At 43.5% G+C, this 13,540-nt stretch overlaps 1 protein-coding gene across 2 annotated transcripts in view; it reads left to right on the top strand.

The window, feature by feature from the left end:
- snx9b (sorting nexin 9b) overlaps nt 1-13,540 on the top strand; it is a 209,218-nt gene that overhangs the window by 116,891 nt on the left and 78,787 nt on the right. The window contains exon 6 of one of the 2 annotated variants that reach the window (XM_048601167.1): nt 3,296-3,500. In XM_048601167.1, coding sequence (XP_048457124.1) covers nt 3,296-3,500 — 205 coding nt within the window. The remainder of the gene's footprint in view (nt 1-3,295; nt 3,501-13,540) is intronic. The other variant, XM_048601168.1, reaches the window with a different exon arrangement.

Raw genomic sequence — 13,540 nt, 5'->3', positions numbered from 1 at the left:
CAAAAGTTCCTTCGTGGTGCGTAGTGCCATGAGCTTGGCTCTTGCTATCGGTAGCTCAACTGAATAGAAGAGCAGTATTGATGGGGTAATTTGTTAATGGAGCAGATGGGCATTACTGAGGCTGTAGATGTGACTCAGTGGATGGGGGGGGTTAGATTTTGCCTCCCTGGTACTAGGCTCACCAATGTCAGAGTGGTGGCAGATATTCTTCTAGGGGGAGGGTGATCATCCAGATGTTGTACTCCCTGTTAGTACCAGCAACGTAAGGAGGAAAGGAGATGTGCTGCTGCAGTCAGAGTTTAGGCAATAATGTAGAAAGGTAGAGAGCAGGACTTCAAAACTGGTAATCTCTGGATTACTCCCAATGCTACACTAGAGTACAGAAATAAACTGATAAGACAGAGGCATTTGGTAAGTCCCACATAAGAAATGACTGTTAATCAAGGTAGAAGCCCATGAAATTGAAGGCAAATTACTGACATGGCTGGGTGGTTGGTTGAGTGGTAGGGGACGAAGTAGGGATTATGGTTAGGTACTCAAATTGGCAGGATGTAACAAATGTCCTACAAGGATCTGTATTAGAGCCTCTATTATTCACGTTATCTATTAACGGCTTGGATAATGACATAGAGAGTCACATATCCAAATTTGCTGATCTTGCAAAGAAGCACTGTAGACAGTGCAGGTGATAGCCTATCAATATCACTTAGTAATTTTGTACTAGGTGAATGGGCAATATTGTGGCAGATAGAGTTCCTCAAACAAATAAATGTGAGGCTATCCATTTTGGATTGAGAAAGGATTGCTCAAGGACAGAAAGCAATTCAGCTACAGTTAATGAATGAAAAAGATAGTTATATTTCTCTGTCATTTATAAACTACCAAATGGCTGGAAGAATGTAGAGGAACAAATCTGCAAGGGAACTAGAGGTGCAAATATTATAGTGTAATTATAATGGAGGGCTTTAATTAATTAGGTAAATGTAGACTGGAATAATGACTTGCTCCCTGCCCCTCTGTTTCTAAAATGTGTTCAGGAGACCTTTCTACAGCAATATGTGTCCAGTCCAATGAGAAGAAAGGGGGCTGTGCTAGAGCTGGGTTTTGAGGATGAGGTGGGCTGCATGTTGGTTCAGGATGATACTGGTAGAGGATAACAGGATCTAGAGTAAGAATACTAAGCGCAGGAGAGTCCACTTCAATGGGGCAAGAATTGAACCGGGCCAGATAGACTGGAGCCAAATGTTGCAGGAAAATATATAGCTGACCAGTGGGCTGCCTTCAAAGGGGAGATGGTTCAGGCATAGTCCAGATTGGAAGAGAAAGGACATAGAAATTAAGATGAAGAAAATGTATGCTTATGACGGGTGCTGAGTTTAAAAAAATGGAGGTGGGAAAGCAAATGGGAGAAGCAACACCGGATTATGAAAAGAGGCTGACAGCAAGGAATTTAAATGTTGTTTATAAGCACTCAAATAGTATAGAGATGATTAGAGGAAAAGTAGGGCCAATTGGGTTCTGTGAAAATCCACAGTGATATCATGGGTATCATTAGACTTTTTAATTCCAGATTTTTATCGAATTCAAATTCCATCGACTGCATATTGTGTCTCTAAACTGGGTCCCCAGAATGTTAACTGAGACCTCTGGATCATTACCATTAGTCTAGTCACATTACGACTAGGCAATTGCCTCCCTATTCAATTTGAAAGGTTGGAGATAACACACAACTTTGAAGCATTGTTAAACTGCAAGGAGTTCCGTGTAGAACTTCAAAAAGCAATCAACAAATTGGAATGGATGGACAAGTGGCAAATGAAGTTCAACGCAGAGAATTGTGAGGTGGTGTACTTTGGTATAAAGAATATGGGAAGTTTTTTTAAACTGGGTACTAATCTAAAGGGTGTGGAGGAGCAAGAGACACCTGGATCTGTATACTTGAGTCATTAAAGGTGGCAGCATAGGTAGAGAGCTGTTAAAATTGCACCCATTATCCTAGGCTTCATTAATGAGGGTATAGAGTACAAGAGCAAGGAGATTATACCGAGTTTATATCGGACACTGGTTAGCCCTATACTGGAGTATTATGTAGAGATCTGGACACTGCACTTCAGAAAGATGTGAATGTATTGGAGAGTGTAGAAGAGGTTTACAAGAATGGTTACAGAGATGAAACACTTCATTTCTTAGGATAGATCAAAGAAGTTGAAACTGTTTTATTTGGAGGGGAGGAGTCTGAGAGACAATCTGATAGAAGTTTTCAAAATGTTGAGGGATCTGCAAAGCATAGTTAGAGAGAAACTGTTCCCACTCCTAAAATGTTTGAGAATGAGAAGGCACAGATTTAAAGTAATTCTGCAAAAGAAGCAAATGCAACATGAGTATAAGCCTTTTCACCTATGAATATTTTAAGGTCTAGAATGCACTTCCTGAGGCGTGCATGAAGATTTGTTTCTTCTTGAATTTTTGGTGATGCCAGTGTTTATTTAAAAAAAAATTACCATTTTACTGTATGCTGCAGCTGGCTATTTGACACATCCATGACAATTCTGTTCTTTCCCCCATGTTTATACAATTGCTTTGCTGCAAGTGGTGCTAATTTGTCTCTTTGGATTAGTAAGAGCCGCTTAGAAACACTAAGGGCATTTGTAGTACCTTGTTATAATTATCTTAGTGAAGGTTGGAGTTTTGAGTTCAAGTTTTTCTGTTCACAATTCAATATTGCACCAGTGTTTTCCAGTGACTCATTTTGGAATTTTTATTAAATATTAATGATCTTTAGACATGCTGTGAGCATAGCAACATAGAAAAGTTGCTTGAAAGCACAATGATATTAAATAATGATACTGAAATTGCTGCTAAACTTGATTAAAGCTTGAATAGACAGGTTCTAAATTTTCTGGGAGTTTTTATTGGATTAGTGTCACAAATTAATGCCTTTTGAGTTTTAATGCTGAGCCTTTAGATTCAGAAATTCGGGAAGAAACAAATCTTCATGCATGCATCCAGGATGTGCACTCCAGACCCTAAACATTCATAGTGTGAAAAGGCTATTACTCATGTCACTTTTTTTTTGCTACTTGTGCAGCAAAGCAGGTGGGAGAACATAGGGCAAAAGAGCCAAAACTGCTGGCATCTGCATGTGTGGAGTCAGAGTGCACATTGGTGGATGCTGGAAGCCCTGACCTATTTTCATTGAGTTTGAGATACTTACCATAGCTATTTTATCAGTGAAATTTAGCCCAATAATTATATTCAATTTCAGTAATTTTTGTCCTCTGTATTAATTTGATAGGCAAACAATGCAGATGATCCCTGGTTGAACTGGAATACTACTTCAGCTGGGACCTGGAGCACTAATAATGCAGGTAACAGTGGAAATGCCTGGAGTGCGGTGAACTGGCCGACAAATACAGACAGTTCAAATGCACAGAAAAATAGCACTGCAGACAATTGGGACATGACTGGCTATGGTCATCCACAGGCCTACCAGGGCCCAGGTCAGTGGCAGTAGACTTGCAGTACAATTCTCTAATGTTCAGACATGCATGTGTTTTTGAGTGAGATTTGTGAGGTTGTTCTGTGGTTGTTCTGTGTGTCTGTATGTTATTAACTTATAATTGTGCTTAAGACTGTTCATAACTTTAACAGAATGAATGCATATAAGCATTGTCTGTATATAACAACCTGCAAGATAGTTGGGTGGGAGTGGTGGAAGATTGAATGAAGGTTGTAAGTGTATATTGCAGTGTCATATTTCTATCATAATATTTCCATCAAAATGAAGTACATTTGCAAGAATAAAACTCTACTTTTTGACAGCTGAAGCTAAATTATTTGCGTAGTGAGCATGATAGCTGTTTAACAATAATGAGAGCTTTAAACAAAAGTACTGAATTGGTAACATTTAGACATGTTTGACTGTTGTATCATAATAAAAATTTATGTTCACTTGCAAGTTGACAAGTACTCACTCTTGTATTTTATTTTATTCACTGCATGAGAGGCTTGTGGAAAGTTAACCAGCTTTACTGCCATCTAATTTGCTTAGTTTGAACAAGTATTAATTCAGTACATCTGCATGTACTTTAGAATATTCCTCTGAAAAATAGAGAATTGAACTGCGATTTTTTTTTTTTTTTTTTTTTTTTTTTCTTTTTTTAAAAAAAAAGCTTTCCTGTGAATTAATGCACCTTTTTTGAGCATTGTCTAGTGTTACAATCAAATCAGTTTACAGTTGTTTGTCTGTTTGCATACTTTACAAGATCATTTGTTCCTACCTAAAACTATTCTTAGTTTTTGTGTCTTTTGGTTCTGATTTTTGAATATCAGTAGGTTCACAACCGTTTTTTAAGCCCAGGATATAAAAAATTTGATTTTAATATTGTTTCAATTAAAACTGCGACTGTCTTTTAGCAAATAGTCACGGGAAATGATGATCCTGTGACCTCAGTGTGTGGTAGTTGGAATAGGTTTTTAAATATTAAAGCTATTTTTTCACTTGGGCATCTTAGTTAAGCATACAAGTTAAACATACGTTAGTGATATATATAAATGACTCAGATGAAAATGTAGATGAGTGGGTTAGTAAGTTTACAGACGATACAAAGATCAGTGGCGTTGTGGATAGTGTAGAATGTTGTCAAAGGATATAGTGGGATAAAGATCAATTGCAGATATGGGCAGAGAAATGGCAGATGGAGTTTAATGCAGGTAAAGGTGAGGTGCTGCACTTTGGGAGATCAAATGTTAAGGAAAAAGATACAGTTAATGGCAGGACTCCGAACAGCGTTGATATACAGAAACATCTTGGGGTTCATATCCATAGCTTCCCTGAAGGTGGCCACACAAGTAGATAGAGTGGTATAGAAGGCGTATTGCATGCTTGCCTGTATTGGTTGGGGAATTGAAAACCAGAGTCAGGATGTCATGTTGCAGCTTTATTGGACTTTAGTTAGGCCACACTTACAGTATTGTGTTCAGTTCTGGTTGCCACATTAAAGGAGGGGTGTGGAGGTTTTGAGAGGGTGCAGAAGAGGTTTACTAGGATGCTGCCTGGAATAGAGGGGATGAGCTATAAGGAGAGGCTAGAAAATTGTACCCTAATACCCTAATTGTATTCATTTAGTGTAGGCGAAGGCTAAGTGGTATTATTGCTGGACTATTAATCTATTCTGGGGACCCAGGTTGAATCCCACCATGGCAGATGGTGGAATTGGAATTCAAAAAAGAAGCCTGGAATTAAGAATCTACTGATCACCATGAAATCATTGCTGATTATCAGAAAAGCCCATCTGGTTCACTAATGTCCTTCGGAGGAGGAAATCTGCCACCCTCTGGCTTATATGTGACTCCAGACCCACAGCCATGTGGTTGACTCTCAGCTACCCTCTGAAATGGCCAAGCATGCCACTTCGATGTACCAATTGCTACAAAGACTCAAAGAAATGAAACTGGATGGATCACCTTGCATTGACCTAGGCACCAGAAAATACAATGGCAGAAACAGCCCTGTCGACCATGCAAAGTCCTCCTCACTAACATCTGGGGGTTAGTGCCAAAATTGGGAGAGCTGTCCAGCAACAGCCTGACATCGTCATGCTCACAGAATCATACCTTACAAACAATGTCCCAGGCACCACTACCACCATCCCTGGATATATCCTGTCCCACTGGTAGGACAGACCCAGCAGAGGGGGTGGCACAGTGGTATACAGTCGAGAGGGTGTTGCTGTAGGAGTCCTCAGCATTGACTCCAGACCCCATGAAGTCTCATGGCTTCAGGTTAAACATGAGCAAGGAAACCGCCTGCTAATTACCACATACCGTCCTCCCTCAGCTGATGAATGTTGAACAACACTTAGTGGAAGCACTGAGGATGGCATGGGCACAAAATGTACTCTGGGTGGGGGATTTCAATGTCCACCACCAAGAGTGGCTTGGCAGCAGTACTACTGATCGAGCTGGTTGGATCCTAAAGGACATAGATGCTAGACTGGGTCTGCGGCAGTTGGTGAGGGAACCAACAAGAGGGAAAAACATACTTAACCTCATCCTTGCTAATCTGCCAGCTGCAGTTCCATCTGTCCATGACTGGTCACTCTTACCGAGACTTTGTACAGTCCTTGTGGAGAAGACGACCTGCCTTCACATTGAAAACAACCTCCATTGTGTTGTGTGCCACTATCCCCATGCTAAATGGGACAGACTTCGCACAGATCCAGCAGCTCGAGTCTGGGCATCCATGAGGTGCTGTGGGCCATCAACAGCAGCAGAATTGTACGCCAGCACATTCTGTAACCTCATGACCCGGCATATCCCACATTCAACCATTACCGTTAAGCCAGGGGATCAACCCTGGTTCAGTGGAGAGAGTAGGAGGGTATGCCAGGAGCAGCACCAGGCATACCTGAAGATGAGGCAAAAGACAGAAAATTACAGGCCGATTAGGCTAACCTCAGTCGTGGGTAAGATTTTGGAGTCCATTGTAAAGGATGAGATTGCTGACTATTTGGAAGTGTATAGTAAAATAGGGCAAAGTCAGCATGGTTTCATCAAGGGGAGGTCATGCCTGACGAATCTGCTAGAATTCTTTGAGGAAGTAACGAGCAGGGTAGACCAAGGAGAGCCAATGGATTTTATCTACCTGGACTTCAAGAAGGCTTTTGATAAGGTGCCACACAGGAGGCTGCTGAGTAAGATAAGGGCTCATGGTGTTAGAGGCAAGGTGCTAGCATGGATAGAAGATTGGCTGTCTGGCAGAAAGCAGAGAGTGGGGATAAAAGGGTCTTTCTCAGGATGGCAGCCGGTGACAAGTGGAGTTCCGCAAGGGTCAGTGCTGGGACCACAACTTTTCACTTTGTACATTAATGATCTAGATGAAAGAACTGTGGGCATTCTGGCTAAGCTTGCAGACGATACGAAGATAGGTGGAGGGACAGGTAGTATTGAGGAGGTGGCGAGGTTGCAGAAGGACATGGACACGTTAGGGAAGTGGCAGATGGAGTACAATGTGGGAAAGTGTGAGGTCGTGCACTTTGGTCAGAAGAATGAAAGCATGGACTATTTTCTAAATGTGGAGAAAATTCAGAAGTCTGAAGAGCAAAGAGTCTTGGGAGTTCTAGTCCAGGATTCTCTCCAGGTAAACTTGCAGGTTGAGTCAGTAGTCAGGAAGGCAAATGCAATGTTGGCATTTATTTTGAGGACTTGCATATAAAAGCAGGGATGTACCACCTGAGGCTTTAAAAGGCTCTGATCAGGCCACATTTGGAGTATTGTGTGCAGTTTTTGGCCCCATATCTCTGGAAGGATGTACCGGCCGTGGAGCGGGTTCAGAGGAGGTTCACGAGAATGGTCCCAGGAATGGAAAGCTTAACATATGAGGAACATTTGAGGACTCTGCGACTATACTTTATTGGAGTTTGGAAAGATGAGGGGGGATCTAATTGAAACTTTCAGAATACTGAATGACCTGGACAAAGTGGATGTTGGGAAGATGCTTCCATTGGTAGGAGAGTCCAGGACCCGAGGGCACAGCCTTAGAGTAAGGGAAGACCTTTTAGAACGGAGATAAGGAGAAACTTCTTCAGCCAGAGAGTAGTGAATCTATGGAATTCACTGCCACAGAAGGCTGTGGAGGCCAGGTCATTAAGTACATTTAAGACTGAGATAGAAAGGTTCTTGATTATCAAGGGGATCAAGGGTTACTGGGAGAAAGCAGGAGAATGTGGTTGAGGAACTTATCAGCCATGATTGAATGGTGGCGCAGACTCGGGCCGAATGGCCTAATTTCTGCTCCTATGTCTTATGGTCCTAAACAGGACTACTTGCACACCAAACAGCGAAAGCAGCAAGTGATAGGCAGAGCTAAGCGATCCCACAACCAACGGATCAGATCTAAGCTCTGCTGTCCTGCCACATCCACTTGTGAATGGTGGTGGACGATTAAACAACTCGCTGGAGGAGGAAACTCCACAAATATCCCCATCCTCAATGATGGAAGATCCCAGCACATCAGTGCATAAGATTTGGCTGAAGCAGTTGCAGCAATCTTCAGCCAGAAGTGCCAAGTGGATGATCCATCTCAGCCTCCTCCAGTGGTCCCCAGCATTACAGATACTAGTCTTCAGCTAATTTGATTCAGTCCACATGATATTAAGAAACAGTTGGAGACACTGGATACTGCAAAGGCTACTGGCCCTGACAACATTCCGGCAATAGTACTAAAGACTTGTGCTCCAGAACTTGCTGCTCCCCTAGCCAAGCTGTTCCAGTACAGTTACAACACTGGTATCTACCCGATAATGTGGAACTTTGGCCAAGTATGTCCAGTACACACACAGCAGGATAAATCCAACCCAGCCAATTACCGCCCCATCAGTCTCCTCAACAGTGCTATCGAGCAGGTGCTGCTTGGAAATAGCCTGCTCAGTGACACCCAGTTTGGGTGTCGCCAGGGCCACTCGGCTCCTGATCTCATTACAGCCTTGGTTCAGACATGGACAAAAGTGCTGAATTCCAGAGTGACAACCCTTGATTTGATATCAAGGCTGCTTTGGACTGAGTGTGGCATCAAGGACCCCTAGCAAAACTGGAATCGCTGGGTATCAGGGGGCAAACGCTCCAGTGGTTGGAGTCCGACCTGACCCAGAGGAAGATGGTCGTGTTTGTGGGACGTCAATCATCTCGGCTCCAGGACATCTCTGCAGGAGTTCCTCAGGATAGTGTCTAAAGCCCAACCATCCTCAGCTGCTTCATCAATGACCTTCCCTCCATCATAAGGTCAGAATGGTGATGTTTGCCGATGATTGATTGATTGATTGATTGATTGCTCAATGTTCAGCACCATTCGTGACTCCTCGGATACTGAAGCAGTCCATGTTCACATGCAACAAGATCTGCCCAATATCCAGGCTTGGCTTGACAAGTGACAAGTGTCATTCACGTCACACAAATGCCAGGCTATGACCATCACGAATAAGAGACAATCTAACCATCCCCTCTTGACATTCAATGGTGTTACCATCACTGAATCCTCTACTATCAACATCCTGGGAATTACCATTGACCAGAAACTCTACTGGACTCACCACATAACCACAGCGGCTATAAGAGCCGGCCAGAAGCTAGGAATACTGTGGCGAGTAACTTGCCGTCTGACTCTCCAAAGCCTGTCCACCATCTCCAAGGCACAAGTCAGGAGTGTGATGGATTACTTCCCACTTGCCTGGATGAGTGCAGTCCCAACAACACTCGAAGCTTGACACCATCCAGGAAAAAGTAGCCTGCTTGTTTGGCACTACACCCACAAAAGTTCACTCCCTTTACCAGCAACGCTCAGTAGCAGCAGTGTGTTCTATCTACAAGATGCACTGCAGAAATTCATCAAAGATCCTCAGGCAGCACCTTCCAAACCCATGACCACTTCCATCTAGAAAGACAAGGGCATCAAACATATGGGAATGCCACCACCTCCAAGCCACTCACCATCCTGACTTGGAAATATATCGCTGTTCCTTCACTGTCGCTGGGTCAAAATCCTGGATTTCTCTCCCTAATAGCATTGTGGGTCAACCCACAGCAGGTGAACTGCAGCGGTTCAAGAAGGCAACTCACCACCACCTTCTCAAGGGCAATTAGGGATGGGCAAGAAATGCTGGCCAGGCAGCAATGCGCACATCCGACAAATGAATAGATTTAAAAAAAAATCCTGAGTTGTTTTCCCTTGAGCAGCGCAGGCTGAGGGGAGACTTGATAGAAGTGTGTAAAAATATTGGATGCATATATAAGGTTGATGGTCAGGATCTTTTTCCCAGAGTGGAAATGCCTAAGATTTGGGGACATGCATTTAAGGTGAGAGGGGAAAAGTTCAAAGGAGACATGCGGGGCAAGTTTTTTTTTAAAACGGTGATAAGAGTCTGGAACTCTCTGTTGGAGGGGGTGGTGGTGGTGGAGGCAGATACAATAGGGGCATTTAAGGGCCTCTTAGATAAGCACATGAATATGCAAGGAATGGAGGGATATGGACCAATGGTGGGCAGAAGGGATTAGTTTCATTTGGCATCATGTTTGGCATGGCATTGTGGGTTGAAGGGCCCGTTCCTGTGCGATGTTCTAAGATCCTGAAGCTAAGACCCTTGACAGGGTAAACACAGTTGGTTGCCTCTGGCTGGAGAACTTTGAGCATAAAGGCACAGCCCCATGCTAAAGGGTTGATGGTTTTGGACTGTGATGAGGAATTTATTTTATGTGGAGAGTTGAGAACTTTTGGAATTCTCTCCTAGAGGATTCTGGATGTTCTAATGTTGGACATGTATTCAGAGCTGAAATTGGTAATTTTTTTCGCTTTCTCATGGAATCCAGGAAAATGGAAGTTGAGCAGGCAAGTAGAATTGAGGGAAAGATCAGCCAGGATCATGATGAATGAAGGGATTTAGTGTGTTCCTGCTCTTATTTCTTAATAATCTTGTTTTTTTTTAAAAGGACATTTTGTGGCCATTACAGAAACTTGAGTAAGAGACAAGAATGGTTTTGGAAGTTCCGGGATTTAGATGCTTTAAAGGAAATAGGGAGGGTGGTAAAAGAGGGGGGGGAGCGGCATTGCTAGTCAGGGCTAGTATAGCAGCTACTGAAAGGCAGTTCGAAAATGATAGGTCTACAGAGTCAGTTTGGGTTGAGATCAGGAACCAGAAAGGAGCAGTCACTTTTTGGGGTTTTTTTACAGCCCCCCTAATAGTTGCAGAGAAGTGGAGGAGCAGATTGGGAGGCAGATACTGGAAAGGTGCAGAAGTCACAGGGTTGTAGTCATGGGTGACTTCAACTTTCCAAATATTGATTGGAAACATTTTAGTTGTAATAGTTTAGATGGAGCACATTTTGTCCAGTGCGTTCAGGAAGGATTCCTGACACAGTACATAGACCAACACGAGGAGAGCCCAGTTTGGATTTGGTGCTTGGCAATGAACCGGGCCAAGTGTTAGACGTGTTGGTAGGAGAGCATTTTGGCAGTAGCGATCATAACTCTGTTACTTTTACAATAGTCATGGAAAAGGATAGGTAGATACAGCAGGGTAAGGTTTATAATTGGGGGAAGGGTAATTATAATTCTGTTAGGCAAGAACTGGATAACATAAAATGGGAACAGATGCTGTCAGGGGAGAGCACTATAGAAATGTGGCGATTGTTTAAGGAATGCATACTGCGTGTGATCGGTATGTTTGTCCCGAGCAGGCAGGGAAGATGCGGTCGAGGCAGGAAGCCTTGGTTCTCGAGAGAGATCGAACAACTGGTTAAGAGGAAGAAGGATGCTTTTATGTAAGGTTTAGGAAAAGAGGAAAGGAAAAGGCTCCAGAGGGATACAAGTTGGCCAGGAAGGAGCTAAAGAAAGGGCTTAGGAGAGCTATAAGGGGGCATGAGAAAACCTTGGCGGATAGGATCAAGGAAAACTCCAAGGCTTTTTACACATACGTGAGGAATAAGAGAATGACCAGAGAAAGGGTAGGGCCAATCAAGGATTGTAAAGGGAATTTGCGTACGGAGCCTAAAGAGATAGGAGAGGTCCTTAATGAATACTTTTCTTTGGTATTCACAACTGAGAGGGACCTAGTTGTAGAGGAGGACAGTATGAAACAGGCTGGTAGGCTAAAGAAGGTGGATGTTAGTAAGGAAGATGTACTAGGAATTTTGAGGAAGTTGAAGATAGATAAGTCCCCCGGGCCTGATGGCATTTATCCAAGGATTCTATGGGAAGCGAGGGGAGAGATCGCAGGGCCTTTGGCGATGATCTTTTCGTCCTCACTCTTCACGGGTATGGTGCCAGAAGATTGGAGAGTGGCAAACGTCATTCCCTCCTTCAGGAAAAGGGAACAGGGATAACCCTGGAAATTACAGCCCCGTTAGTCTTGCGTCAGTGGTGGGCAAATTATTGGAAAGGGCTCCGAGAGATAGGAATTATGATCAGTTGGATAGGCACAGTTTGATTCGTGATAATCAGCATGGATTTGTGAGGGGTAGATCATGCCTCTCCAACCTTTGAAGAGATGACCAAACACGTGGATGAAGGTAGAGCAGTGGATGTGGTATACATGGATTTAAGTAAGGCATTTGATAAGGTTCCCCATGGTAGGCTCATGCAGAAAGTAAGGAGGTATGGGATAGGGGGAAATGTGGCAGATTGGATTCAGAATTGGCTGACCCTTAGAAGACAAAGGGTGGTGGTGGACGGAAAATATTTAACATGGTGCTCAGTTATGAGTGGTGTACCACGAGGATCTGTTCTGGGTCCTCTCCTCCTGTTTGTGATTTTTGTAAATGATTTGGATGAAGGAGTGGAAGGGTGGATTAGTAAGTTCGCGGACAATACGAAGGTGAGTAGAGTTGTGGATAGTGTGGAGGGCTGTTCTAGGTTACGAAGGGACATTGATAGGATGCAGAGCTGGGCTGAGAAGTGGCAGATGGAGTTTGACCCTGAAAAGTATGAGGTGATTCATTTTGGAAGGACAAATTTGGAAGCAGAATACAGGGTTAATGGAAAGATTCTTGGCAGTGTAGAAGAGCAGAGGGATCTTGGGGTTCATGTCCACAGTTCCCTGAAAGTGGCCACCCAGGTGGATGGAGTTGTTAAGAAGGCGTATGGTGTGATAGCTTTCATTAATAGAGAGATTGAGTTCAAGAGCCGTGAAGTTATGCTCCAGCTGTACAAAAGCCTGGTTCGGCCACATCTGGAGTATTGTGTCCAGTTCTGGTCACCTCATTACAGGAAAGATGTGGAAGTGTTGGAAAAGATGCAGAGGAGATTTACCAGGATGTTGCCTGGAATGGAGGGAAGGCCTTACGAGGAAAGGTTGAGAGACCTCGGGCTTTTCTCTTTGGAATGATGAAGGATGAGAGGTGACTTGATAGAGGTGTACAAAACGATCAGATGTATAGATACAGTGGACAGTCGGAGACTGTTTCCTAGGGTGGAGGTAGCTATTATGAGGGGGCATAGTTTTAGAGTGAGTGGAGGTAGATATAGCGGAGACGTCAGAGGTAGGTTCTTTACTCCGAGAGTGGTAGGGGTGTGGAATGCATTGCTGGAGAGGGTAGTGGAGTCTGCCTCATTAGGGGCATTTAAGCGGCTATTAGACAGGCATATAGATGATAGTATAAGGAGGGATGGAGGTTAGATAGACCTTAGGTTTAGGGTAAAAGTTCGGCACAACGTTGTAGGCCGAAGGGCCTGTACTGTTGTATGTTCTATGTTAAATGTGAGCAATTAAGTGACCCTTCCTTGAATGCATGTTTTGAGTGCTGGATGAGATGTGGTTTGGGGATGAGGGAATAGCTTGTAGCATACATTTCTTGGCATTTGTGGCACGTGTGAACAGTTGAGCAAGATGGTATCTTAATGGTTTACATGTCTGTCTAATTTCTGTCAGCAGCATGCAAAGCAGGCAGTTTCTGATATTGATCAAAGTGCAAGAATAATTTAACATCAGCTGTGCCATTTTGGAGCTCCACTCTCCAGCCTATCACATCTCTCAACCTGGCACAGCTGAAC

The sequence above is a fragment of the Rhincodon typus genome, chromosome 9, assembly GCF_021869965.1.
Source record: "Rhincodon typus isolate 14 chromosome 9, sRhiTyp1.1, whole genome shotgun sequence".
Classification (NCBI taxonomy): Eukaryota; Metazoa; Chordata; class Chondrichthyes; order Orectolobiformes; family Rhincodontidae; genus Rhincodon; species Rhincodon typus.
This window is presented reverse-complemented; position numbering and strand designations above follow the sequence as displayed.